The following is a 27,201-nucleotide window of genomic DNA, read 5'->3' as shown; positions in this document are numbered from 1 at the left end:
GGTATTTAACTTGAACAGTCAAAGTGCATTCATACCGGTTCAGTATTTTTGGGTCAAGGCTTATTTATGAGGAGTCAAACCACTCAGAAGTCCTTACTGAAATGCTTTACTACGCAGAGCTGTTTGACAGCTGATTATCAAAGTTAAAATTATTATCATTGACCTCACACACTGAAATTGGAACATGGACTATCTCATTTCAATTGTATTTTTGCCTACCAGCTGGAACACCAGATAAGATGCCGTCAAGTTTGGCCTTACAACATATACTGTGATCCAAATACACATGATTCTGGTAAATTCACTGGATGCATTACAGCAAGTTGTATATGTTTGATTTTAATTGACTTCTTTTTGAAAAATCAAAATTAATACTTACTAATGAATCAATACTGTATCCTCACTTCATTTTAGAAGTTAAAGTTTACAAATGCTTGCATGTACAACAGGAGACTATAAAATTCTGAATCTGTACTATCACCTGGAACATTTATGACATTAGGTCATTCTTGTAATCTAAAGCTTTGCTTTGCTCAGTAAAACAACTGAAGCATTCACTGAGAGCCATAAAGACAAGCAATGGAAATGTAATGCAGTTAACTGAGTACACCCTGGACTTTAATCTGGGGTTTACCGATAAGGATTGACGGCCTTAGCGCAATTGTTGTAATAGAAGTTGCACTCCAGTAATTCATTAGCAAACTGTTAATCAGAGGGGTAGCTGGGGTTGCAGTCATGCTTTAGGGATTTTGCCTTCTCTTTGGATTTCTGACTATGTGTCATATTTCTCCAGATATGAAGCAATTACTTGTTTTGTCAGGTAAGGGTCTTCAGAACTAAATATCACACACATTTCTATATCATTTTGTATCCTTAAGGTTGTGCACATTGTTTTATATGCATACTGGTCAAGTAAGAAGAAGTCACCAGAGTTGTCACAAATAAACTACACAGTGACAAGTTGTACAATGTCTATAGTTGTTGAAAAACATGCATATAATTGTGGAATTAACAAGCTGTGGTGTTCTGGCAATTTTGAGATGTTTAATCAATTAAAACAGAAAGATTACTGTAGTGTAATTGAAGGGGATAGTCACATTTGTCCCCAGGTTCTCATCTTTTAATCTTTTTGTCATAAAACTGTCTTTACAGTATTGTTGGTCATCGTGTCTTCTTGTCCTGATGGGGAGTTCAACTGCACATCTGGAGGATGTCTTCCTGCTCAACTTGTCTGTGATTTTAAGGAGGATTGTGAAGATGGCTCTGACGAGGAGTTTTGTGGTATGCTGGCTTTTCTGCAGAACATTGTCAACTGAATTCTTTATTTAGATTTTTACTAACTCAACAACATCCGATCTTTGTGTTGAGAGTAAATAGATTTTGGTTAATTTCTGCCAACTTTCTGTGCATTCACTTTTGTCTTTGTTTAGCACCTTTTAAACTATGGTTAACTCAAAAGCATGGTATCCTTTATTCAGCATAAACTGAAAGTACAGATCTTTAGTCATAATAAAAATTTTATAGTGGAACATTTCGAGGTTGTAAAAAATATTGTGTCACTATTTATGCACACAAATACAAAATAATAGAAATAAAACTAGAATACAGTCTACTTACATTTAAAGAGATTTTTATGTCTTTTTCATTTAAACACTATGTCTATCAATGCCTATAAATCGCTTAAAATGTCAATAATTCACTATTTCAAATTTCCCTCCAAAAACATTTTTATGGTGTCAACTATTCTTTACAACTTCTATTCTCTGAATAAAGTTGTGTTACAATAATTAAAACATGTTAAGTGTATTCACTGATGAATACATGGATGCCTAGGGGTTTTAAACATATTAAAAGCTTTGAAAAATACAATCAATACAGGACATATAAAACAGCAGGATACCGAGAAGAAGAATGCTTTAAAGTTCTCACAGTGTGCAAATTTTAATATTTAACTTTTGACGTTATTCTCTGTTGCCCTCCTCAAGGGTCGTGTGACTTTGAGCATCACACCTGTGGCTGGAAAGTCGTTAGTGCTGACTCCTTCCAGTGGAGACGGCAGATGGCAAACATAACCTCAATACCTGGACAGGACCATACCACAGGAACCTCATGGGGTAATTATTAACTTCCTATCATGATCTGTTTGTGCCATTACTTTGCTCATATTCATTTTAAACAGACGAGGCATTTTAAATTAGTGATAAAAGTGTTTCATTTGTTCACAAGATCAAGCCTTTATTGATATTGATATTTGTCTGTTGGATCCAGGACACGTCATGCACATACCTGGAAATGTCAGTTCTTACTCTCCGGCTAATTTGGAGTATTCTGTTGACAAGCGGGCAGCTCTGGGATGCCAGATCAGGTACTCAGAAGAATCTGTTATTTTCAGTTATGTATATTACAGTTAGATACTGATTGGTTGATTGATTGTGATTTTAGTCAAATCTGATTTGAAGTTGTGAAATACCCTTTGCTAGCTGTCAGATGTTTTTGTGATTGGACTGTTAATTTGTTTCAGCTTCTGGTACCATACTAATAAGTCGTCATTTCCTGCACGCCTCAAAGTACAAATGCACAGAGACTCCGCTAAGGAAGACTTGCTGGAGATTTCTAAAAGTAATACAGACGGCTGGGAGAATGCTACAGTCTTCATTGGTAATCAGCCAGGAGGATACAAGGTTTGTAAAATATCCTGTATGCCTTTAGGCTGTACACAGACATTGTAATCTAAAATATTTAAGAAGTCAGGTTAGGTTAGATAGAAACACCTTTAATGCGCCTTTAATACTGGAATCATTTTTAAAATTTTATTTAGATTGGTCTTGTAGCGCTTTTTTTATTATTATTTTTTATTTTATTATTACTTTTTATTGTACCTCTAAATTTGATTTAATCTTTATCTGGTTTCATTCTATAACACCTAATTTCCCCCCTGGGGCATCAATAAAGCAATCTAGATTTTATACTTTTACTTGATATCATGTTTGTCCAGAAGATTAGTGGTGGAATGAGCTCTCCACTGAAGTCAGGCTAGCAGAGTCACAGCCCATCTTCTGCTGCAGACAAAAAAAAAAAAGACACCTTATCACATCGCAACAAAATTTGCCAGCAACTGCTTATTTCTCATTTCCTGAAAAAAACAGATCTCTGATCTGAACTTGTACTGTAGCACTGAACTTGCTCTTAGTTGTTTGTTTAAACAGGATACACTCCCGACATGAGATCTAGCCTTTGCCTTTACAAGGTTTGAAAGAACTAAATATAAGTCGCTTTGAACAAAAGCATCTGCCACGTGAATGTGCTGTAATTGTAATGTAGTATATTCCTCAATTAATTTGTGTTGCCACAAACGAGCAGACACACAAAGAAAACCTGGGCCAGGTTGTACTGAGGAATTGGATTGACTGTGTTGTTTTGGGGTTCAAGCAGGTTCAAGCAGGTTCAAGCAGCCCGGTTCTAGACGGCTTTGACTGGGGGAGCATTAAGAGATCACTAACTGCCAGACTTGAAGACTCGTGACTGGGATACTCAGTGTTCTTTATGACTGTAAGCTGTAACATGTACTGTTTTATTTTAACTAAACTAAAGCCATAGAATCTAATAATATATCGGTCCATAAGGTATTTAATTTTAAACCAACCTCCACAGACTACAGCCCCGTAACAGTGCTGTTGCGAGGTGTTAACAACAACAAATCAGTGCATGGTGACAGAGCGAGATAGATAGTGAGAGAGAGAGAGAGAGAGAGAGGGGGCCTTAGAGTGGGAGAAATCAGTGAGTGAACCGCTGAAAATAATCCCAAACACTGCAATTTGCAAGTATCCAGATAAATGTATAAAATCTAGAGATCAAATTTCATGGTTTACTAAAACTAAAACCAGATTTTTCTCAGCTGAGTCAAGTCACTGAGTGCGAGTACAGTAGACTGGTAAATAGAGAGTATCGGTGAAGTGAAATGATAGCAAAGTGACTGCTCTCCCCGATGTAGCCAGTCTTTATATGGCCAGACCAACCAGTCACATACAAATTAACTTTGATCATTTGAATGTGGCATGTGTATGATTGGTCATATACTTTTCATAAACAGGACGACTTGGTGGGGCAGTCGGAGCATTTGGTGGGGCATTGCCCTCCCATGCCGAAGTCTAGAGCCAGGCCCGTGTTCAAGGCAAAATGAATGAAGATGCGTAGTCTGTTGGGTGCCTTGTACTTGAAATGTACTTAGAGGCAACTTCATGACAACTTACAGGTGTACATACACAAACAGGGAGTGTCAGTTGAACCAGATGGTCAATAGGGGTTTCACGTCTCAATTTTTCCTCCAGGGCCCAATAGTGTGTTAATGTGGCCCTGAACGGCTAAATCAGTTTGAAGGATAATGATTTGCAGAACAAATGTGGAGTAAAACACTTCTCTTCCTACAGCTGCTGTTTTCACTCTCCACTTGGTCTTTTGGAGGCCAAGACATTATGCTGGATGATATCAGCTTTGACAACTGTGGAGAGGGAGATGTCCCTGCAGGATCAGACCAACTCTCATGTGATTTTGAAAACGATACCTGTTCATGGTATCATGATTACACTGCCAGCCTCTTGTGGGAAAGGACAAGTGGGAAATATAATGAAAGCCCAGCTGGGAAAGGTGAGTATCTTATGGACGGTTAACAAGAATTTTATTTTAGCAGCTACTTTATTCCCTATATTTTCATATTCATCTGTGGTGCTTATTTTACTATATCAAAATAAAGAGTTCAATCGTGAAATTACAACAGTAGATTTAAGCGCGTTCGAGAGGCTGCATATTCATCCCCAGTCACATTTACATTACTAAATGCGAGTTAATCTACATCTGTTTTCCTGGTTACACTCTGATTACATTCTGAGTACTTGATGAGTTTTAACAATTGCACGATTTTTAATCTTTTTTTCCCCCTCAGGCTACTACATGCTCATAACAGCTGCATACAACCTGAACATCTCATCAGCAGCCAGACTCATCAGCTTCCCTAGACACGCAGGTCAAGTCACATGTGTGAGCTTCTGGTATCACATATTTGGCAACAGCATCGGTACGTGCCTCATTTTCCATAGCTGCACTTGAAGACATATTTAAATCCATATGTGTGTGCATTTTCCAAGATCAATACAGTTCTTATGGATTCTAAGCACCTTTGGCAAGACCATTTTTTTCTCAGCTTGTTCTCCATAATGCACATTGTTTGACAAATGCACAAGTTCTATTTATGTTCTCTTATTACCAGGTTCATTGAAGTTTATTGCAAAGCATCCTGGTGAAGCAGAGACGGTTGTGTGGATGAGGAGTGGCACCCAGGGAAACAAATGGCGATTTGCTGATCTTACCTTCACTAGTGACAAACCAATACAGGTATTCTTATTAGTCTTTTCTGAGTGTATGTCTCTCCTGTTGGATGTTGACATCATTTTGAGAAATGTTTGTGAAGAGCAGTTTCATGTAGATTTTTTAGAAAATGGGTCAAGTCTTTAAACACATGTATGTTTAAGTCAGTTTTCCAACAGTGCAAAACACAAACGTCTCTTATTTCTGTGTCTTTCTTATTGTTTTTCTACAATAATATTGCCGTTATCGTATTCCTGTTTAACAGTGGGTTGGATTAAATGATTTTTTTTTAAAGTTGACTACCATAGCTATTTTAACTTAGTTATGTTTAAAAAGATATTTCATGACAAAACTCTTTCTTCTCTTGAAATAAACGCTTTAATGAATTCAAACTGTTCTCCAGTTTATCATAGAAGCTGTTGTGGGAGGTATCCAGGGGAGCATAGCCATTGATGACATAGTGGTGTCCACCACTGCAAGTGGTTCTTGCCCACCTGAGAGAGAGTGCACCTTCCAGGGATCCCTCTGTGGTCTGCAGCAACAGCCTTCTGCAAACTTCGGCTGGAGCCGGATCACAGGGACATCCCAACCAGCCAACTCTTCTGGCCCCGTCGCAGATCACACTCTGGGGACAGAGCAAGGTTTGCAACTCCATGAGATACATGGCTAATGTAATGCTACTGTGTCAAAACTAAAGAAAAGTTATGTGTTTTTGTTTGTTTATACAATCACACACTCAGATAAAAAGTCAACATGTGCATAACTACACCTTATTTGTAGGTTATTACCTGAGTGCCCGGTTGTGGAGTCACCCTGTGGGGTCCAGAGGTGCGATGATGACTGCAATGATGGAGCCAACACCTCCTGACGGGGAATGTCTTATGTTCTGGTACTACATGGAGGGAAGTGGAGTGGGTGAACTCACTATTTACCTTCAGACCCCTGGCGGCCACAGAAACCCCCAGAAGCTCTGGGACAGAAGTGGAGATCAGGGGAAGCACTGGAGACACGGAAGAGTGACGCTTCTCAGCCCTGATATCCCATATCAGGTAGGAATGTACCTACGTTGTACTAAGTTCTCAGATAATGTTTTTGAATAAATAATTGCAAATGGTCAGAGCAGTCTGCAGACTCTCCAGACAAGCTGGTTTGGGATGAAATGGAGTTTTTCTAAAACTCTTGACAGTAGTGTATATACTGCATGTGTGGATAATAGGTAGTAAATTTCAGCAAAGGGGGATCAGGGGACACTGATGTTCAGCTCATCTTTTTCAGCACAGATGCTTTAATTTCTAAGAAACATCAGTACCAACTTCCTCATGTAAAAGTCAGAGCTATGTGGAAATAACTTATAAGGTCATCTTATAAGTTAAAATCAATTTGTCATTCTGAGTGACAGGTGATTTTTGAAGCGACAGTGGGGGATGGACCGAGGAAAGATATAGCCATTGACGACCTCACTGTCCTGAATGGTGCCTGTCCCCCGACAGGTGAGTGAGTGACCATTGTGAAGAAAATGGATGAAAGATGAAAAGGAATGTATATTGTAGGGGGTAGAGTCGGGGTGGGGGTGGGGTTTGTTCAAGCATTTTTATATGACTGCATGCTGCATGTGCATCTGTGGTATTCCTTTCAGGCTTTTGTGACTTTGAGATGGACATGTGTGGTTGGGTAAACAATCCTCCAACAGAGTCTGGAATGGACTGGGACTGGCTTTCAGGCGACAGTGAGGGTCTTTTCATCCCAGGAAGGGACCACTCCACAGATTCTTCTTTAGGTAAATCAGGACACACATCCTTTAACTCCCAGCTCCATGGTCAGTTTGCATTTCGCAATCCACAAAATGTATATATTTGCGGGTGAAGCCACTGAGTAAGATGCTCCGTTTCATTCACTGAGGTACTTGTTTAGCAAAGCATATAACCCTTCTGATTAATGGAGCTACTCAAACTTCAAGTGACTGAATACAGCCATAACAGGGAACTGTTGGAAAATAATTCACCTGGATATTTCATGTTGTTTCTTTCTCTCCTTAGGCCACTTTGCTATGTTCATGTCCTCTAAGAGAGAAGAAATAGCCCACCTGGAGAGTGAGTCCATGGCGGCTGTGGACCGAGCTTGCCTGGAGCTCTGGCACCGCACCGAAGGGTGGTCAATAAACCGTGAGTATATTCTTATCTCTGCTCTCCTACGAAGCATTGATTTGGTCATGTGTGGGCTAAAACTTATGTTTCATTGCAAAGTGAACGCATTTTTGACATTTAAGTTGCATACATTTCAACACTTGTGTCAACAAAGGCTATATGTTAGTGTGTTGATACTGAGACATGTTAACTTACTGAAAATGCTGTTAAAACTGTGGTCAAATGTAACCTGGACAAAGTTAACTTTTCAGATTTAGTTTTGGTCTAAATATCTATACTTCTTTTGAAATGAAAATATTTTGCAGGAGTGTCCTGGCCGAGATAGCAGAGAACATAAAGCATAGGTTAAAAACACATGCAGTATAAGAGAGACTAATAATTAATTCTATAAAATATGAAGAGAATAATCAAGGATCACAAAACAGCAGTTAATACAGTATACCATGACATGGACTACAAAAGAGAGATGAAAATAAAACAGGAGTTCGAACAAGATGACATTTGTTACTGTCAGAAAGTGAGGAACAAGATTATTTTCTCATCTTCAAAGCTACTGGTGGCAAAAAGCAGGAAAATTCCATGTTAATGGATTAATACTTACCAGGGTGTGAGAGGCAGTTAAGCTGCTTTGCAGTTTACTTTTGCAGCTTTATTACAGCACATACAGTACAGATAGTACAGGACATATACATGTGCCAAATAAAATGATGAATAAACCAGCAAGAGTTCTTTCCACTGAGAGGGCTTTTTGTGATACTCTGTGATACTGATATTGCCTCATTGTGGATCTTATTGTCCTTTGCAAACTCTTAATGACTCATCACTTTCCTCATCTTTCTGTCCCATGGCTTCATCCGGAAGGCAAATTCTTAAATAAAGTAAATAAACGACAGTTTCAGTCTTTTAATGATGAATTGTGGCACTTTCAGGCCCCTCGCCCATTACACTGACAGTGTTTGTGAATGAGACTGCTGGACTGCGTGCTGTGTGGACTACAAATGGATATATGAATAACACATGGATCAAAGACAGGGTGGATTACAGTGCATCAGAGCCTCACCAGGTAGAATAACAGTTAGAACTTAATGATGAGAAAACACTGCACATAAACAGTAGAAATCAGTGCAAAGCTTTAAATGAACTCATCATTCACTTGTCATTCTTCATCACAGATTATTTTGCAAGCCAGTTCTTCCAACTCAGCTGAAGGAAGCTTTGCCCTGGACGACGTGCACATCATCAGGGACAGGTCTTGTGATGACATCATCCCAACAACCACCCCTACCCCTGCCACCACGACCACCACTGCTCCTGCCTCTGACATGGATTGCACCTTTGAACAAGGTGACACTGGGAAAATAGAGTTTCAGTAGTATGACTCTAAGATGTTTGACTTGACAGATCATTCTCAAGATTTAAAGGTTCATACTTAATAATAGTGATTGACTGAGTAACTGAACAAACAAACAAAAGCTGTTACATTTTTTTAGCTACAGTAGCATCATTCAAACTCCACAAATGACTTAATAATACATCCCGTCAATAAATATATGAATTATACCTGTGTCCAGTGGTATTTACATTCGGATATTTGGATATTATTGAATAATTATTCTGTAGTCTATTTATCCTATTTCCTATGTTACAAATAGAGTATTGTAATATATAAAGTTACATCTTCTATAACAGGTCTATGTAATTGGGTTCAAGAGGACAGTGACGATTTGAACTGGATTCTCAGTAGTGGACTTCAAGTGGCCCAACCATGGGATGGACCTCAGTATGATCATACTCTTGGAAATAATCAAGGTATTGACTATTGACCTTAAAAAAGATGTGTAGCTAAGGTGGGGCTGTTGTGAACATCAGACATTGTTTTAACCATTGTTTATTTTAATAAACATATGGTCTGTAAGTCCAAGAGAATTAAACAGTTTTGATAAAAGATTAATTTAGAAGCAAAAGAAATCTACATATATACATATACAAATCTGTATGTATATTATGGTCTAAACAATGTACAGATTAGATAAATCATCATTATTATTTTCATTGCTGCTCCTCCATTGTTATCATTACTGAAACACGGCCGTCAATGATAAAACGGACCAAAGAACAATGATCCAAAGCCACATTCAACGATTTGCACTGCAGTTTGAAAGCTTGTCTGTTTTTTTGTTTGCCAAGGTTTCTTTTTGGTGTTGAATGGATCCAGTTCCAAGAATGGAGAGAGAGCAGCCATCTCTGTTCCTGTTGTCAATCTTACATCAGATATTTGTGTTGGATTCTGGTATTACATGCTCGGGCCTTCTGTGTCCACCCTGGATCTGCTTGTTCAGACAGTGTGTAGCCCAGTTTGTACTACTACAAATCTTCCGTTGCAGACTTTGCTTGCAGTGTCTTTACCTCAGCGCTACAACAACAATGGCTTGCTTTGTTTTAGAAATCCTCTGAGCTGTTAGTCTGGACTCAGAGAGGGACTCAGACTCCAGAGTGGTTCAATGCACAAGTAACCATCAGCATGAACGATACAATACGGGTAAATTTTTACATTCTATTTAATTACGAATATACTTAGATTTTTTTTTTTTTTTTTGGTTTTAAATTATGTTTGTATTCCTCCTTCGTCCACAGATGGTGTTCACTGGCCATAGAAACACCAACAGTCAAGGATTCATCGCCATTGATGACATTGCAGTGAGGGAGGGGGCCTGCAGTGATCAGAGTAAGTGAACACAGACCCAGCACTACCTGATGTTAACAGAAAGTCAAAATATACCAGTGATTACTACAGGTTTTCCCTTCTTTCTTTTTTTTTCACCAAATTTTAGACATGTGTGGGTTTGAGTCTAGCTTGTGTGGCTTTGAAAACTCGGTCAGTCATAAGGGTCAGTGGCATCGCAAAAGGGGAACACAACATCAGGTGGATCACACTTATGGAACTGAAAATGGTGAGTGGGAAACTGTGGTACCACGCCACACACTGTGAATATGTGTTTGGTAGATTAGAGCAATCATGTTCCCACCACAACTACATGAAGGTTATAATATAAAGTGAATCAATAGTAAGTCCTAAGTTTAACTTGTGATCATGAGCTGTGGTTCCCAACCTGGGAACGTGGGACTCCACAGCACTGGGGCTCAGGTCGCAATATAAGTCAAGGAACATTAGTCTTTGGATGATCTGTTGCAAGCAGATAACTCAATAACTTCTGGATGAACTGCATTCAAAATTTGTTGTCTTCAGATGTTTCATCTAGAGCCACCATGATAAAAAGAAAGGTATTTGTCCATGATTTTGGTATATGACCAAGTACCTGGAAGAATAATGACATTCCCATCAGCCTCAGAAGAACTTTATGTTTGGTGCTAATTAGAAAATGTTAGAATTCCAAACCCCCTAAACTAAGATGATGAACATAGTAAACATGCCTGCTAAACATCTCCGTTAGTATTACCATTATGAGAATGTTTGCATGCTGATGTTAGCATGTAGCGCAATGCAATGCCAGCCTCAGAGCTGTTGGCTGAGCTGTAGACTCTTAATCTTGTTTGCACATTTGTCACATTTTCCCAGTACGTTCTTCTTACAGAACCGTTGTGGTCATCCAATTCATAATACATGTACTGTAGCGTTTGACACACTTTTAAGGTGAGGGTGAAAAATGCAAATATCATGATTAAACGACAGTGAGCACAAGAAGCAGAAGAAGTTACACTTAAGTTACACCCATGATTGCATTTGAAACACCTGTAACTGTCTTCCTTTGAGGTTTCTACGTGACTGTGATGACAACAAACTCGACACAGACTGAAATAGCTCAGCTGATCACGCCAGAGTTCACGTCAGCTACAGAGATGTGTGTACGCTTCTGGTGAGTCTAGTACTGCCACTACACACATTTACACACATCACATGTCATCTGATGCACATTTTAATGTTTATGTGTCTACTGTATTTCTTCAGGTACTGGTTACCTGCAGGTTCCTCTAATGACCTTGCTGTTCATTTGCTGCGGAGTGGGGAGCAGCTTGATGCCCTTTGGAAACGGTCTGGAGCATCTTCTACAGGCTGGGAGGTGGCGGAGGTCACTGTGTCCTCTCCGGCAAAATTCCGTGTAAGCTGTGTTTTTTTTTTATTTTTTTATTGTTTGTTTTTTTGTTTTTTACGATGATGCCTTTCTACTCTCTGCCAATCAAACAGTCTCTTTCACAGTATGCGACTAAACTGTCTACTGCATTTTTCTGTCATTCCTGTAAGATGCTACCTAAAACTGTTCATGTACCTATGTGCCTGACCAGGTGGCGTTTACGGCGATCCAAGTGGCAGGCACTAATTCTACAGTGAAACTAGATGATATTTCTATGAGAGATGGGACCTGCAGTCCTCCAGGCAGCTGTGACTTTGAGTCCGGACAGTGCAGCTGGGTCAACATCCCCAAAGGAGACGGACATGACTGGGTGATGGCCAATGGGGGCTTCCAGGGTCCGCCTACAGACCACACCACTCAGACCCCAGATGGTACGACCTCAGATGTACCTCAACATAATAAGCTTAACATGAATATGCCACTGGAGTAGATATAGAGATCTTTTCACTGTTGTCATATGCCATTAATGGGGGAACATGTCCACTTAATACTTTACTGAACCACCAAAAATTATTACCAAAAAAGTCTTCATATCCCAAAGAACAATCTCAGTAGTGAATTTGTTGATTTAAACCCTGGTGGGTGATGTTTTTCATTCATAACTACAATGGCATGGATGATGGTATTTATAGATTTAAATCCTTATAGCTGCACTAATCAATATTTTTTATTAACATAAGATCAAATTACTATGTATAATGTGAAATGTCCCAGGGTACTGACGAACCCTCAGAGAATTATCGCCGAACTCTGCAGTTGCCTCAGTCTTTTAGTCTTTCAGAAACAAGACTACAAATGCTAACGCTGCTGCTAACTTTGGTTTGTTTCGTTTACTGCGGAGCGCACAAAAATATGTGTTTGAAAATGTGCCAAACCTCATAAAAAAAATTTGAATGTAGGTTAGATGGCTAGGATTATTAGCTGACCAAGTGCAGCCCTCAATGTTGCAATTAATGATTAATGATTAGCAGCTGTCGCAGCTTTTTAGCTGTCACAGTCTATTACTTATTAACTTCTCTTTTTGTCCCTGACTTATGTCCTGTTACATGTGACACATGACATATGACATCCTCCTTTATCCAAAGAAAAGGTTTCCTTATGACCTTTCTCTGGAAGAAACTTGAAACTGAGAAGGTCATTAAAAGTTTAGAAATTATCAAGAATTGTAATGTAATTTCTGGATTCAGAGTTTGAATAGTTCTAACAGCCAAAATGAGCAGCACGGAGAAGTATTCACAGCTGATAGTTTGCACTGAAAATGAGACATACGTTGATCTATCTTTATGTATTTAAATTATTAACCAATGAGAATTCAATGATCAAGCACTGTGGAGAATTGCAAAAAATATGTGCAGGTTAACTAAATATTTTTCCTATTATTATTATTCAACATTTTTGTTTCTTTTGCATGTAGGTTGGTTTTTGTTGAGCTCATCCCTGCACCTAAACCACAGCAGTGTAGCACAGGTGGTGTCAGAATGGATCCAACTGAAAGACACCACCTCCTGTCTCACCTTATGGTACTATATGGATAGCAGGTAAGCAGCAGAAAAAAAAATCCAAATCACCAACCTTCTCACATCATACAGTATGTGACAACGCAGAGGATGCACTTTATCCTGTTAAGCCTGTTTAGTTTCCTCATTGACTTCCTCAGGAAGTGTGCACAAATGTCATTCAGACATGAATCATCTGCTCTCTCTTTGTGCAAGACTAAGAATATTCTGTGGCAGAGTTCAGTCTTTACACAAGACTTTAAATTAAAATTAAAAAGTCATAGTTTTAAGTCTCTAAAAACAACCATCTGAAAATGTAAAAAAAAAACATACATTACATATAAACTAGATTTTTTTCTGAAGTGAATAAATGCTTTTTGCTTAAACTGACTTAACTGAAGCCGTTTTCATAAATCAAATCAAACCAAAGCATTGCATTTGTCTGTTGTTTTCAGTGACTCTGGGACATTGCGGGTGTACATGCGTTCAGGGCCATCGCAGGAGGATCTCGTGTTCAACCGTAACAGCAGTGGGCACAGCTGGACCAGGCTCTCCCAATCTGTAGAGAGGATCACACCTTTCCAGGTACTCTAGTGGTTGGAATAGAACAGAATAATAATTTTTTTAAAGAATAATAAAAAATATAATAATAATAATAATAATAGTAAAAAAGAGTGGCTATTTTATCAATGACATTCACTGACTCCCTCAACAACTACACACTCAGCTGCTGATCGAAGCAGAGACTCGCAATAGAGGATTTATTGCCATTGATGACATAAGTCTCACACCAGGACTTTGTCAAGGTACTGGCAGTTTTTTGTTTGTTTTTTTTTTTATTCCATAGATAATTACTGAAATATGTTCAATGATAATTAAATTTAAAATAATAAATGGCACCGTTTTCTTTTCTTGTAGTGAATGAAACAAGTTTGGGATTTGAGGGTTGTTCATTTGAAAATGGCACATGTGACTGGGAGGACATCAGTGTTGGCCAGTTTCAGTGGGTGAGAGGAGGGAATGCTACTGGGAACACTGGACCCTCTGTGGACCACACATTGGGAACTGAACTGGGTAGGACCGCACACTAACCCCTCATACACTGACTTCATATACAGTGAGACAGGATATCTGCATCTGGACTGTTTTACAGATCAAATCAAATCTGTGCAAAAGCAAACATAATCTGTGTACAGTACAAAGGTTAATCTTTTAGTGATTTTACTGATCACAAAAAGATGTTTGCATTTCACATTAAGCTGCAAATTAACCACAAATTAAGGCAGTTATTGTTTAAGATGTATCATGTTTAAGATGCATAATTGTTAGAGGAAGCCCTCCATCACCCCCATGCTCCCACCACCCTGCTACAACCTCTTTTCACAACTGTCTCCCCCATGTCAACTTGATAGATTTTCTACTGCATCATTATTTTTGCTGTCCTCTGTTGAGTATATGTTGAGAGAATAAAGGGTTTTTCTCAGGGTTCTTATCTGACTCATCCAGGTTGGTACATGGCAGTGGAGTCTGACCGAGGCGATCAAATAAGCCCTGCTGCCCTGCAGAGTCCCACCATGACAGAGGCCAGCGCCACCTGCACACTACACTTCTACTACAACATGTATGGAGAGGGTATGTTTTACATATGCACATGTATGTGTGCAGCCATAAAACAAATCACATGTTCTTGGGACCTTCACATGTGAGTTAGCGCTTTTATTCCTGCACACTATCTTGTATTATGTACACTGTTTCAAACACAGGAGAGCTGAATGTGCTGCTAAAGGAGGGCCCCAGGTCCACTACGGTGTGGTGGCAGTCAGGCAGCCATGGAGATCTATGGCAACATGGTGAGGTAACTGTTGGTGGAATCGCTCAGGACTTTACCATCCTGTTTGAAGCCTCTAGGACCTTCAACATGCCAGGACACATTGCCATTGATGACATAGACTTCACAAACTGCACCCTGCCTGGTAGACTACCTGCACTAACTGGACACTTTACTTTACTTACAACCCTTTATTCCAAACTGATTTACATTCATGAAATATTTGTTGGTTTCCTTCTCAGAGCCCCAGCCCTCGTGTCCAGAGAGTATGTTCACGTGCAACAACAGTGTGTGTGTTGAGCGTAACCAAGTGTGTGACTTCAGCAATGACTGTGGGGACTGGTCTGATGAGAACAACTGTGGTGAGATATCACAATGGCAGTGAACGGTAGATTATGCACTGTAAATTCATGTAAAGAGTCTGGACACTATTCTTTACCCTGTAGGTTCCTCGTTTGTGCTGTAAAGATGTATGAATATAAAACAGCTCAAAAAGCTTGAGATGTGGAAGGTACACTGACATTACGATCATTTAATCAGCGATTCTGGTGCATAAACAGAACAGTTTTGTAAATTCAGTTTCCCTAAAAACTTAAAAGTATATTTTTATATTTATATTTTACTATTAGGTAAGATATGTTTATATTTAATTATAAATTCACTTTCACTTAAAATTAAAGACATCATTTGTGTCATTCCTGAATTGTTAGATTTACTTAAATGAAAATATGATCATATTAGATCTGGATATGACTATTTATGTATTATATAATCACAGGTGGAAGTTCTTCAGTACTTGTTTATAATTTGTAATGATTGTTTTTCCTTTTACATGATGATAAAAAATAATGTAGAGCAACAAGGTGTGGTGGAGCGCTGCAGCTTCGAACAGGGTCTGTGTTCCTGGGCAGAGAGCGATGTGGACGCACCTGGAGCCGAGTGGACGCATCGCAAAGGTCTAGAAGCGTGGCCCAACCATGGGCCTCCCAGGGATCACACCCAAAACTCTGCTGCAGGTATTAGACTCTCTGACCCACTTGGCAAAGGGTTGCTCAAATAGGGTTTTGACTCCATTTTATTGACTTATTAATATACAGGTCACTATGTTACACCTGGGACTTACCTGGCCGCAGAGGGCAAGACATCAGAGATTGTCTCCAGAACTTTACTACCCAGCTTAAACTGCAGTGTGAGTACAACATATGATGATCAAGTGGATGGTTGACAGGAAAACAGATGCACAATCTTGTCTGTAAGAGGCTCCTGACAAATTATTTCATTTCACCAAATATTCTGTGTTGCAGAAAACAGAAAAACATGAAAAAAAAACAGTAAAAAGAAAAAAAAAGAAAAGAAAATCAAGAACCATTGTAGACATTAGAAAGACACATATAGAATTCCCTCCATCCATTTTCTACCGCTTATCCTCTAGTAGGGTCGCGGGGGGGCTGGAGCCTATCCCAGCATCTTTTCGGGCGAGAGGCGGGGTACGCCCTGGACAGGTCGCCAGTCCATTGCAGGGCAAACACATAGAGACAGACAACCATTCACACTCACAGCCACACCTATGGTCAATTTAGAGTATCCAATTAGCTTAGTCCCCATTTTGCATGTCTTTGGACTGTGGGAGGAAGCCGGAGTACCCGGAGAGAACCCACACTTGCACAGGGAACATATGGAATTGATTTTCAAAATAAATCTACATAAACTATAATCAGCTATTACCAATAAAGGTAAAAGATGGACAATATTATCATACACAGTATCGGCATAATCCAAAATGTGTCACAACAATTCAAAGAATAAAAAACTGTGTTGCAGCCCTTTGAAGAAAGCCTCTATGTGCAGGTTTAAGAGAAGCACAGATAAAATTAAAATGCGTCTGGTTTACAGTAATACCTTGCTGCGTATTGAATATTGAATATTCAGCCTGTATTATCTACCTCATGCTTATTTCTGCTCTATAAAGGTGCAGTACATCATTAACCACTCATGTAACCCACATGAGTGGTTAATGATGTACTGCACAGTTCACAAGCCTATTTTTTAAAGAACACTGTCAGCTTCTTTTCTATGTTCAACCCACTGTTACAGTCCTTATTCGTTCTATGTAGGTGATATTCTTCTACTTCAGCCTGGATGATGCTGCAGCCAGACTGACAGCCCGGTCCAGGACACTACGGTCCGGTAGTGACGACAGACTGTTATGGCTCAGGGAAAACTCACAGAGCTACAGCTGGCAGAGAGCAGAGGTCACGTTCTCGTCATCAGCCAACAGCAAGGTCAGTGAGGACACAGACAGTAGATGACGGACTGAATGCTTTTATGAAAATGTTTTCAGATTGACTGTCATATGAGAAAGGAATCGACAAGCATTCATTGGCATTGACACCTTGAAAGTTACGGAAATTAGTTTTAGCTTGAACAACTGGACAAAATCAGTAGGTTTAATTGGTATTTGTACCCAAATTACAAATTGGGGATTTCATCCTAAGAACAAGTAGAGCAAGAAGTCTGTGGAAGCTGACAAGTACAGTTAAAGTCTCTGTACATGAATGCAACATCCTGTTTGTATGTTTCATGGCAGGAAGAAAAATTATAGGTTTTTCTGTGTGCCTCCTTCTCAGATTGTCTTCAGATATGAGCACGGGGACAGTCACAGAGGGTTGGTTGCTCTGGACGACGCATCTTTCTCCAAAGAGTGTGTATTTGACCCTGACAACAACAATCTGCCTGACATATCACCCACTTCTACCTCACCTTCGTCCTCCAACCCACCCACTTCTCCAGCCACACCCTCAACCTCAACCGCACCAATCGCCCCCTGTCAGGTACAGCAACTGAAACTTCTAAATATTCCATAAAACAAGTCTATTCGGTTGCTGCTGAAAATGCGTCATTGCTAATGTTGCTTGTCTTTGGTGTTGCAGGATAATGAGTTTTTCTGTTGGCGGTCAGCAGGAAAAGTGTGTGTTCTGGCTACCTTACAGTGTGATTATCATGCAGACTGCCCACAGGGGGAGGATGAGGATGGCTGTGGTGAGAGCTGCATTTGTATGAAACGTGCTGTAGAGACCTGCAGTAAACTTACTAAAAAATGCTTTCACCATTTAGTCAGTGGTGTACACTTTCTTTAATAATTTTCATGTTTTGCTCAGTTGTATTTATTATTAGGCTTCGGAGATGGAGCGTAGAGCTGGGTAGTAACTCTCATTCTTTTCAGTGAGGGAGAAAGGGGCAAGTTGAGCATTTCGGTAAAAATAGCAGCTAGTAGCTTGGGCGGATGTGAACAAAATGATTCCTGTAATGACTGACTGTGAAAGAATGAGATTACCTAAATCAGCAGAGAGCACATTGACAAAGGACATGAATTACTGTAAGATGCCATTAGCCACAATGTGAGTCATGAGAAACCGTTAAGAAATTACTTAAGAAATGGCATCACTTAGATTTCACAAAATGGGGTGGAAGTTAGTTTGGATGTCAGCTGAGAACTGTGCTGGTGTGATTGAAAAACCCAAATTGGCCTCTAAAGGCAAGGAGAAATAAAACAATGACATGTACAATTTGAGTTCAATAGAGAGTTGCAATAAGGTACTTATTCTACAGCTGTATCTGATAAAGAACTGACAGCGAGTAGCTCTATATCTTGTGGATTACTGAATTTGTCTGAAATTTTCTATTAAAAGTTAAGGTATCAAAAAAGATAATGCAAACACTTGAATGACCAACAGCCAACACACAAAGATAGTGTTGGCTGTTGTTGAAATTTGATTCTCGGAAAAGAGAAGAAGTAGAGAATATTTTTCCTGAATGCTAATAAAGCCGTAAAGGACTAAAAAGTCAAAAAGAAGTTCTCATTACCACAAATTGTCGCAAAAGCAAATTATTCAAAAACTTTTTTTAAACCTGTGATTCATGAACCAATTTCACCACCCTTCTTGTGCCAGCAGTATTACTCACACTTTTTTTTTTTTTAATTTTATTTTAGGTCCGTGCACGTTTGAGAGTGGCCAGTGCCAATGGACTGACACTAGTGAAGGACCGAGCAAGTGGCAGAGACAGAAAGCCAGTAACAACACCGAGCCACCCACTGATCACACTGGCAACACAGGTGACTTTAGGGACCCATTGACTGAGAGGGAGAGAATTTTAAGGGATAACATGCTGAAATTACGTAGTTCTCAAATGATCATAGTTATTCTGTCTTTAATCAGCCTTGTTGATTCAGGGTGTTGTTCCTCGTTCTCAGGCTACTACATGAGAGTGAATTTCAGTCAGGGATCCACACAGAGTGAGGCCCAGCTCCAGAGTCCCCAACTCCCCCCTTCGTCCCCCTACTGCCAGATTCTGTGAGTGATAACCACGGCACTGTTGGACACATTTCTGCTACTATCTTCTCTAATGTCTGTAAAATATTTGTTTTGATAGAAAATTGCTCAATCCTCCCCACTGCCCCCGTCTTTCTACCACTGAACTGTCTTCCCAATCCAACACTCTCCCCTTCCTCCTTCTTTCCTTCACCCAGGTTTCACTTCCACATCAGTGCAGAGAGTGCTGGGTCACTCAGAGTGCTTATGCAGCAAGCTGAGGGGAGTGAAGCAATCCTGTGGTCACGCAGTCACAACACTGTCTCCCATTGGACCTCAGAGTATCTGCTTCTAGGCCCGCACCAGCAGCCTTATAAGGTGTATGCTCATGTCTCTACTAAACAGTTTAAATCTTTATGAAAGGGACACATAGAAATGTGCTTATTGAAGAAGAAATCCTGTCAATTACTGTCACAATCTGGCTGGTAAGGCCATGACAAACAGGGAGGCCATTTCCAAAAGTTAAACAAAACAATTTATTAAGCAAACCAGCTGCAGCAATTTCATTATAAGTATGGGATGTGACTATAGGTAGTGTAGGGTGTGCCTGAAGGTGAGGATGATGTGAATGTTAGAAAGTGCATAATGTTTTCCAATTGTTTTCACATACTGCGTCTTTGTTCCACCGCTACAGTGAAATGCAATGTTTTCTTTGTTTTTATGGATGCTTATCCTGCAGAAGCACTGATGTGATCATTTTGTATTTTCAGGTTTTGTTTAGTAGCTTGGACAAAGCGAGTCAGGGGGGAGCAACCACTGCAGAGCGTGTTTTTGCTGTTGATGACATCTCTTTTCTAAACTGTGAAAAGTCGTACCAGCCACCAGGTAAATAAGGTTTCATCAATGTTACATGTGAGTTTATTTAGAATGAGTAGTAGTGGAATGGGTAGTATGTCATGTATTCATATTTCTACTGTGTTTAAACCTACTGCTACTGGTGATGAAGGTTGGCTAATTTTGAAATCATCTTTCCCTCCTCAGCTCTGTCTGCCTATGACTGTCCTTTTGAAAATGGTCTGTGTGTTTGGGTGCAGGGGGCAGAAGATGAGTTAGACTGGCTCAGCATGTCAGGTCCCACTGAAACCCCCAACACCGGACCTGCAGGAGACCACACCACCGGCAAAGGTGCTAAAATAGCTTAACAAGCAGTGTCCTAAAACATTAGACAGATATCTAAACAGTAATGTTGTGCACCTATGAACTATATCTAGCACCAGGCATTATATTTTCAGGTTGTCCACCTGTCCGTCCCATTCTCGTTAACACAATATCTCAGTAACACCTTGAGGCCTTAAATGCTTTTCAAATGAAAACCACACTTTGCTTGAACTCCACACAGCTCGTGGATAAATGCAGGGAGTTGTAAGTAGACATTTCTTTGTGTTGAAGGGTCAAAAGCCAGATAAACTGCGAATCATTGTTGTACATTGTTAACAGGGACATACCTTTACATCGAGAGTTCCCTACCAAGTGTGAAGGGGAACAAAGCCCAACTGAAGTCTCCACTGCTGCCACCTGCTGGAGAAAAAGGATACTGTCTCACATTTTGGTACCACATGTTTGGTGCTACTGTGGGCTCTTTGAGGATACTTCTACAATCTGCTGATCCCTTAAAGAAAACACTGGTAAAAATGTGCATGAAAATTATAGTTTTCTTAATTTATGATACGTTTAATCAAAGTTGCTGAATGACAAATATAGAGGACAGTGAAAACCACATTACTTCCCTTTACTACAGTGTTAGAAAAACATCTGTGAGCCTGATTGAGAAATATTTGACCGTTTTCCCACTGTGTTTTCTCTGTGCTATTATACTTTTCACATAATTGTGAAATGCTGATTGCAAAATGACATTAATGCATGGTATATTCAGTGCAAGTTGCACAGTTTGCATACCGTGGTATTGCAAAAACCTCCTCACATCCTCATTGTGACGAGTGAATCAGCCTACCGTCTTTCCTGTAGGTTTGGCAAAAATCAAGAAATCAAGGGGATGAGTGGCTGCTGGTGCAGAGCCACGTGACGTTGCAGAAAGTCCACCAAGTGGTTCTGGAGGCTACAGTTGGAGGAGAGGCTGGAGACATAGCCATCGATGACATCTCCCTTATCAGTGGACCGTGCAAAGCCTCTGGTAATAAGGCTGAAGCCGGAGAAAATGGCATTTTAAACATGGGTGTCAGTTTATCTGACTGTACTGTAATTTTGTGTCGTGCAATTTTTAAGTGATTCATTATGTAACCATTGTGCAAGTAAAAGACTGACTAGAATAACTAGAAATAGAGGGAGTCAGGGCACATTTTCAAGAATTACTGTCTCAGTCACCAGTGAATCATATCCTCTCAACCATATCACCCTCATCTAGCTGCCCTCAATGACTTGAATACAGTGGGGGGGGGGATAAGTTTCCCTTTTTACCCCCCATTTATTTGTTGTTGATGCCATTTGTATGTGATCAGTCATGGGCCATGCAAATGTTTTGATATTTTTATAGGACAGTAAATGCTTAATCAACACTGATCCTACTAAAGTCTGATACAGCTTATGTCACAGATCTCCCATTGTTTAAACCTTGGTGACATGTTCCTCCATTAAAATGAACACGAAATAAATTGTAGTTTATTTTGAGTCAATCCAAAATATACCTTTGCGCTGCCGTACACCAAAGTGCCTCAAATCCGCAACTGAAAACAGTTCCCAGTAAATGCAAGGATTATGGTTTCATGTTATAATTTCCTGACACTGCAGAAGTCAAAGACAAAGCAGGGCAAAATCAGGCAGAGGAGAAAATAGATATATAAACTCTACACTATATGAACAACATACAGACAAACAGCTTGCAGGGAACAAGACTGAATATTATCTGTCAAAGAAACAAGTCAAATCAAAGAAATCACTTTAGGTCCTCGCTTGACATCCCACCTATGCTCAGTTCCACACACTGTATTTTGGATATATTGAGGGCTTAACATTTAGTTACCATTTTTATTCTTCATGTGTGCATACTTTTTTATAATGCATTCCAAAACACTATCTTGTAGATTTGTGTGACTTTGAGGAGGGGAGTTGTAACTGGCAGCAGCAGACCACTGATGACTTTGACTGGGTCAGACAGTCGGGCTCCACTCACAACCCCAACACAGGACCAGACGGCGATCACACCACTAACACACCTGCGGGCCATTACTACTACTTGCCTTCCTCTGTTTCTGACATCGCCGGCCAGACAGCTGCAATGTCTTCACCACTGTACCCTGCAGGTCAGAGAGGAACCCGTGTGTTCTCCACTGTTGTCTGAATATTTCCTTTGAGATCTACAAGCTATAATCAACATTATGGAACCATAGATTGGCTCTGATTTGGTTCTAACTTTTCCCACAATTATAAAGATGGTACAACTATTATATTGAGAGTTAGCTTGGAGCAGCCACCATTTGTGCAGATGGTGTACTCCTCCAGACACTGAGTCACAATGAGACAGGGTCAAAAAGTTTAGTTAAATGTCATAAAAGGAAAGACGTGTTTTAAAATGGTGTGATTTTAGTTTTGATTTGATTTACAGCGACAGGCCTGACCCACCACTTCTACTTTTCTCTATAAGAAAACACAAATAACTTAACATCTAAGCAGTCTAAAGTTTACAGAGATAAAAGGTGAACAGTGACAATGTTGTGCTTCTGTGATATTCAGTGTAATGTTTCCCTAATGAAATCACATTTGAAATGGTTTTCATTCCTATGGCCCTGCAGGAAAAGGAGCTTGTGTGCAGCTGTGGTACCACATGTATGGCAAAGGCATGGGGACGCTGAATGTTTACCAGCAGAGCGAGGACGGGAAGGAAACTCTGATTTTCTCTCAGACAGGTGACCAGGGCCGGCTGTGGAGGTTTGGTCAGGCTTCACTTCTGCCTCGGGTTCAGCCTTACAGGGTGAGTCACAAATCCAGGGTCACTCTTGGGAGAAGAGATATACTGTACATAGACACTGATATGAGATGTGATACGAGACACTGTGATAAGAGATGTATGGACTATGTACATTTACTCAGGTACCTTACTTAAGTACAATTTGAGCTACTTTTACTTTACTCAAGTATTTCCATTTTATGCTACTTTGTACGTATACTACACTACATTTGAATAGCTCAGTATTGTACTTCACTACATTAATAATTTTTTCTGATGATTATATATTTTTACTGAAGGCAAATGGCAAGGCAAATTTATTTGTATAGCACATTATCATACACAGAGGTCATTTAATGCTTTGGGCTTTTGCAGACATTTAAGGGTTCATTTGGGCGAGCTGAACCTCCCACCACCCATGCTGTTAATCCAAACAAATACAAATCAAATTAGATGTCTGTTACTTCTGTCCTTTCTTCACTGATAGTGCCTTGAATCTAAAACTGTCCATAAAATGAGACGGTGGTGTGATCTAAAACTCCTTTCAAGTATAACATTAATTTTAAACTATGTATTACTATATCCAGTAAGCAGTTCCGTCATTGTTCCCAATGTTTCCATCATTACATTGAGTGCTTTATGTTTCAGATTGTGGTGGAAGGTGTGAAGGCTGGCCCCACCCAGGAGGGAGACATGGCTTTTGATGATGTGCAGCTGTCAGACGCTCAGTGTCCTCCTCCTGGATTTTGTGACTTTGAGAGGAACATGTGTAGCTGGAGCAACCTGGGTGGAAGAGTCGACCAGGGGGACTGGCTCCGCGGCACAGGAGCCTCTCCAAACCCCAACACCGGACCCAGTGTTGATCACACCACCAACTCAACACATGGTAAGTAAATATATACATAATACAATACAATACCACTTATAGAAAGCATAAAAAGATCTTCCTGTCCTTTATATTATTGAGTGATCTTGCAATGTTTCCACCAGGTCACTATCTGTATGTGGACAGCTCAGTGGGTGAGTGGGGAGACATGTCCTTCCTGATCAGTGATGTGTTCCAGCGGTCCACTAGAGGGCACTGTCTCACATTCTGGTACCACATGTATGGCAGCCATGTTGGGACTCTCAGAGTTTACATAAATGACAGGTAACTAATTGCTGATGTCTGAGGAGTAGCAACATTAAACATGAACAGTGTGTTAATTATCTGCAGAACTTTATTTTAAATTGTTGCTGTCCTCTCCCCCATAGAAAAATGCATGCTGGTGGCAGCGAAGAAGGGATTCTGAAGTGGATTGAGTCAGGAAACAGGGGAGACAAGTGGCAGATGGCTAGTTTATCTGTTAAACATAAAGAAGCATTCTGGGTAATTATGGATAGGTTTCACTAGAGCTTTTCTTGTAGTTTTTTTTTTTTTGTTACAACAGTTTATGCCAGTTTCTCAGAAAAAAAAACCCAGTTTTATTTGTCATGAGCAGAGGAGATTTCAAATCCTGGATTTTTCTTAAATTAAAAAAAACTACAGCTGAAATGCAACGGCTTAATTTGGTCAAGACTACCTGTGATGTGTCTGAAAAATGTAATATCTGACTAAGTATAGAAACTTCTATTAACACATAAACCAGAAAAAGAACTGTTTTTTGTGTGTCTTCTGAATTTTCTGATTTATATCCGGAATTTGAAAAACATATTTTCTTCTCTTTTTTGGGCACAGTTTGTGTTTTCGTATCAGAAGGGGTTGACGTCAGGTGGGGATGTTGCTCTTGATGATATCACCATCGCCCCTGGCAGCTGCTACTCAGATCCACCCATCGAACCTCCTGATGGTAACAATGGTCATTTAAAATCCTTGTTAGTTACTTCAACTGAGCATCTGATATTTCCTTTTACTTTACTGTGGAGTAAAGAATCATGCTCCGCTGCATTTGTTGTTCTTGTGGACTGACTGACACGTTATGTGACAAATTAAATCTTCTTCATTCATCTCCCCTGAATGCCTGGATATTTGTGCAAATAACTACTTGCATAAAGTATTTTCGACAGATGTGGTTGTAACTACACACTTTGTTACAAACTTTGCCAATTTTAGCAGCAATTTATAGAAAGATTTGTGTTTGTCTTATTGGATAGAACTGGATTTATTCTATTTTTTCTTATTGTCACAAAATCCCATGAAAAGAAAATTGTGAATGAAAACTGAAATGAAAATGAATATGTGCAGTGTTATTTAGAGCAGCAGGACAAAGTATGTGGGATTAACTCACCAGTGTGCAACAGTGTGACTCAGTTATGTTTTTATAATAATGTGTGGATAACAATGGAAGCCTGTGGCACAGGGATAAGCTATATCAGGCTCTGGCTACCTGGACAGCACTTGTGAGTAGAATAGATTAATTGTTTTGTCATGGGATCTTCTAGCAATAATACAAATATTGAATATTGACCACAACCTTATCCTTTAGGAAATACTAATATTTTTAGCAACCTAGTCAGTTAATTCCTTATGCAGATGTTTAACAGTAGTACAAGAGGGAACTGCGGAGTCTAAAGCAGTGCAGGCAAGAAAGCTGTTGATGTAAAATGTCATGCACTTGTCATGTTTCTCTGTCTCTGTAGATACGTTGTCCGTCGGCCTCGCAGTTGGTCTGACTCTGCTGGCTGGAGTCATCATCTCCATCTTCCTCTTCATGCTGAACAGGAAACGTAGTAAAATGTACAAAGTGATTTAAATACAGAAATAATTCACATAATGTACATAATAATACAGAAAAATGCTCATTTATGTTGTTGGGTGTTGTGTTCTGTGTTTGTGTCTTAGGAACCAGTCAACAGTCATGAGTAATGAAGTGACTGAGCCTAACTCTGTGTTTGACCTCTATGACTGCAAAATAGATGTAAGTAAGCAGGAGTTGATAATTAAGCATCTTGTCCTGATTTTAAAAAACTCAGATGATAAAAGATGTTTTTTCTTCCCAGGACACTCAACCTGGAGCCGGCTTTTCCTATATCAACAGGCTGTATGATCCATCATCACATCGAACTGACACCACTGTGGTTTCATCTGATGCTTAGTCCAGATTGATAATTGTAATAAAACAGAAAAACCTATTTGTAAATTATGCCTGCTCAGTGGACAACATTTTAATTCCTCTAAAACCTTTATTTGAATATTTGAAAATACTGCCAAGGAGAGTAATACACCCATTGAGTGATGATTAGCAACTTGATAATGAAAACTAATTTATTATAAAATGGAATATCTTGTGATGTGAATTGTCTTATATTATTTTTACTGTAGAGCCAAAGAACCAGTTTTTTGTTGGGTTGATTTTATTGGTTGATGAGCAGTTGATAAATTGTAAGTAAAATATTCTTTCAAAAGCTTGTAGTGATGTTCTGAGATTTTGCTCTGAGAAAGTTGTGACAGAGCTGAAATGATAAGTTTCTGATATGTAGCATACAAGTTTATTAATGCATAATGCATAACATTGAAATTTGAGTAGGGGGGATCCCTTAAGGGTCAGTATGAACAGGAGGAATGATTACAGCAAAGAAGTCCTGCTTCAGTGATTCACTATTTGAAAGATAGACTTGAAAAACTGTGAATCTATCTTTTAAAACTAGTGCCACCTCAACCAACTACCACCCAGTGAACCCAACCCACTGAAATGTAGTGGAGTACAAGTATAAAGTGGCATGAAGAGATAATACTCAAGTACAGGTACCTCAAATTTGCACACAAATAAAATATGTGAGCAAAAGTACTGTACTGTCATGAGATTGGACTAAACCAGAAAACATAATGAGAATTTAGAACGAAGATGCTTAGACAGTGACTGCAAGTAAAATTAATGTAAGATTTATTTGTGTTGTTTGTGTGCACACTAGATGGATAGAAAAATAAATTAAAAAAAAACGTCCCTATTTATGTATTATTATTATTTCTG

At 39.5% G+C, this 27,201-nt stretch overlaps 1 protein-coding gene across 1 annotated transcript; it reads left to right on the top strand.

The window, feature by feature from the left end:
* The first annotated feature begins 728 nt into the window (after window positions 1-728).
* On the top strand, window positions 729-27,015 carry LOC111653174 (MAM and LDL-receptor class A domain-containing protein 2). Its single transcript, XM_023403651.2, has 51 exons — window positions 729-820; window positions 1,153-1,281; window positions 1,986-2,114; window positions 2,269-2,365; window positions 2,522-2,681; window positions 4,428-4,644; window positions 4,940-5,071; window positions 5,264-5,388; window positions 5,765-6,002; window positions 6,142-6,410; window positions 6,761-6,851; window positions 6,998-7,138; window positions 7,398-7,523; window positions 8,435-8,568; window positions 8,678-8,849; window positions 9,195-9,314; window positions 9,693-9,847; window positions 9,949-10,044; window positions 10,140-10,230; window positions 10,337-10,456; window positions 11,278-11,380; window positions 11,473-11,623; window positions 11,808-12,027; window positions 13,071-13,194; window positions 13,608-13,737; window positions 13,880-13,958; window positions 14,071-14,226; window positions 14,659-14,784; window positions 14,916-15,125; window positions 15,223-15,342; window positions 15,835-15,996; window positions 16,078-16,169; window positions 17,095-17,262; window positions 17,608-17,811; window positions 17,911-18,019; window positions 18,972-19,094; window positions 19,233-19,332; window positions 19,509-19,668; window positions 20,061-20,175; window positions 20,332-20,475; window positions 20,788-20,975; window positions 21,316-21,481; window positions 22,389-22,607; window positions 23,097-23,275; window positions 23,900-24,137; window positions 24,242-24,401; window positions 24,506-24,620; window positions 24,969-25,080; window positions 25,871-25,967; window positions 26,073-26,148; window positions 26,231-27,015. Exons 1-51 carry the CDS (start codon window positions 775-777, stop codon window positions 26,324-26,326), a joined length of 7,230 nt encoding a protein of 2,409 aa, XP_023259419.1. The 5' UTR covers window positions 729-774; the 3' UTR covers window positions 26,327-27,015.
* The last annotated feature ends 186 nt before the right edge of the window (window positions 27,016-27,201 follow it).

This window comes from Seriola lalandi, unplaced genomic scaffold (assembly GCF_002814215.2).
Source record: "Seriola lalandi dorsalis isolate HSWRI2012SDOR001 ecotype SW California unplaced genomic scaffold, Sedor1 jcf7180002054168, whole genome shotgun sequence".
Classification (NCBI taxonomy): Eukaryota; Metazoa; Chordata; class Actinopteri; order Carangiformes; family Carangidae; genus Seriola; species Seriola lalandi.
Note: the sequence above shows the minus strand (reverse complement) of the source record. Positions and strands in the feature narration are given on the sequence as shown.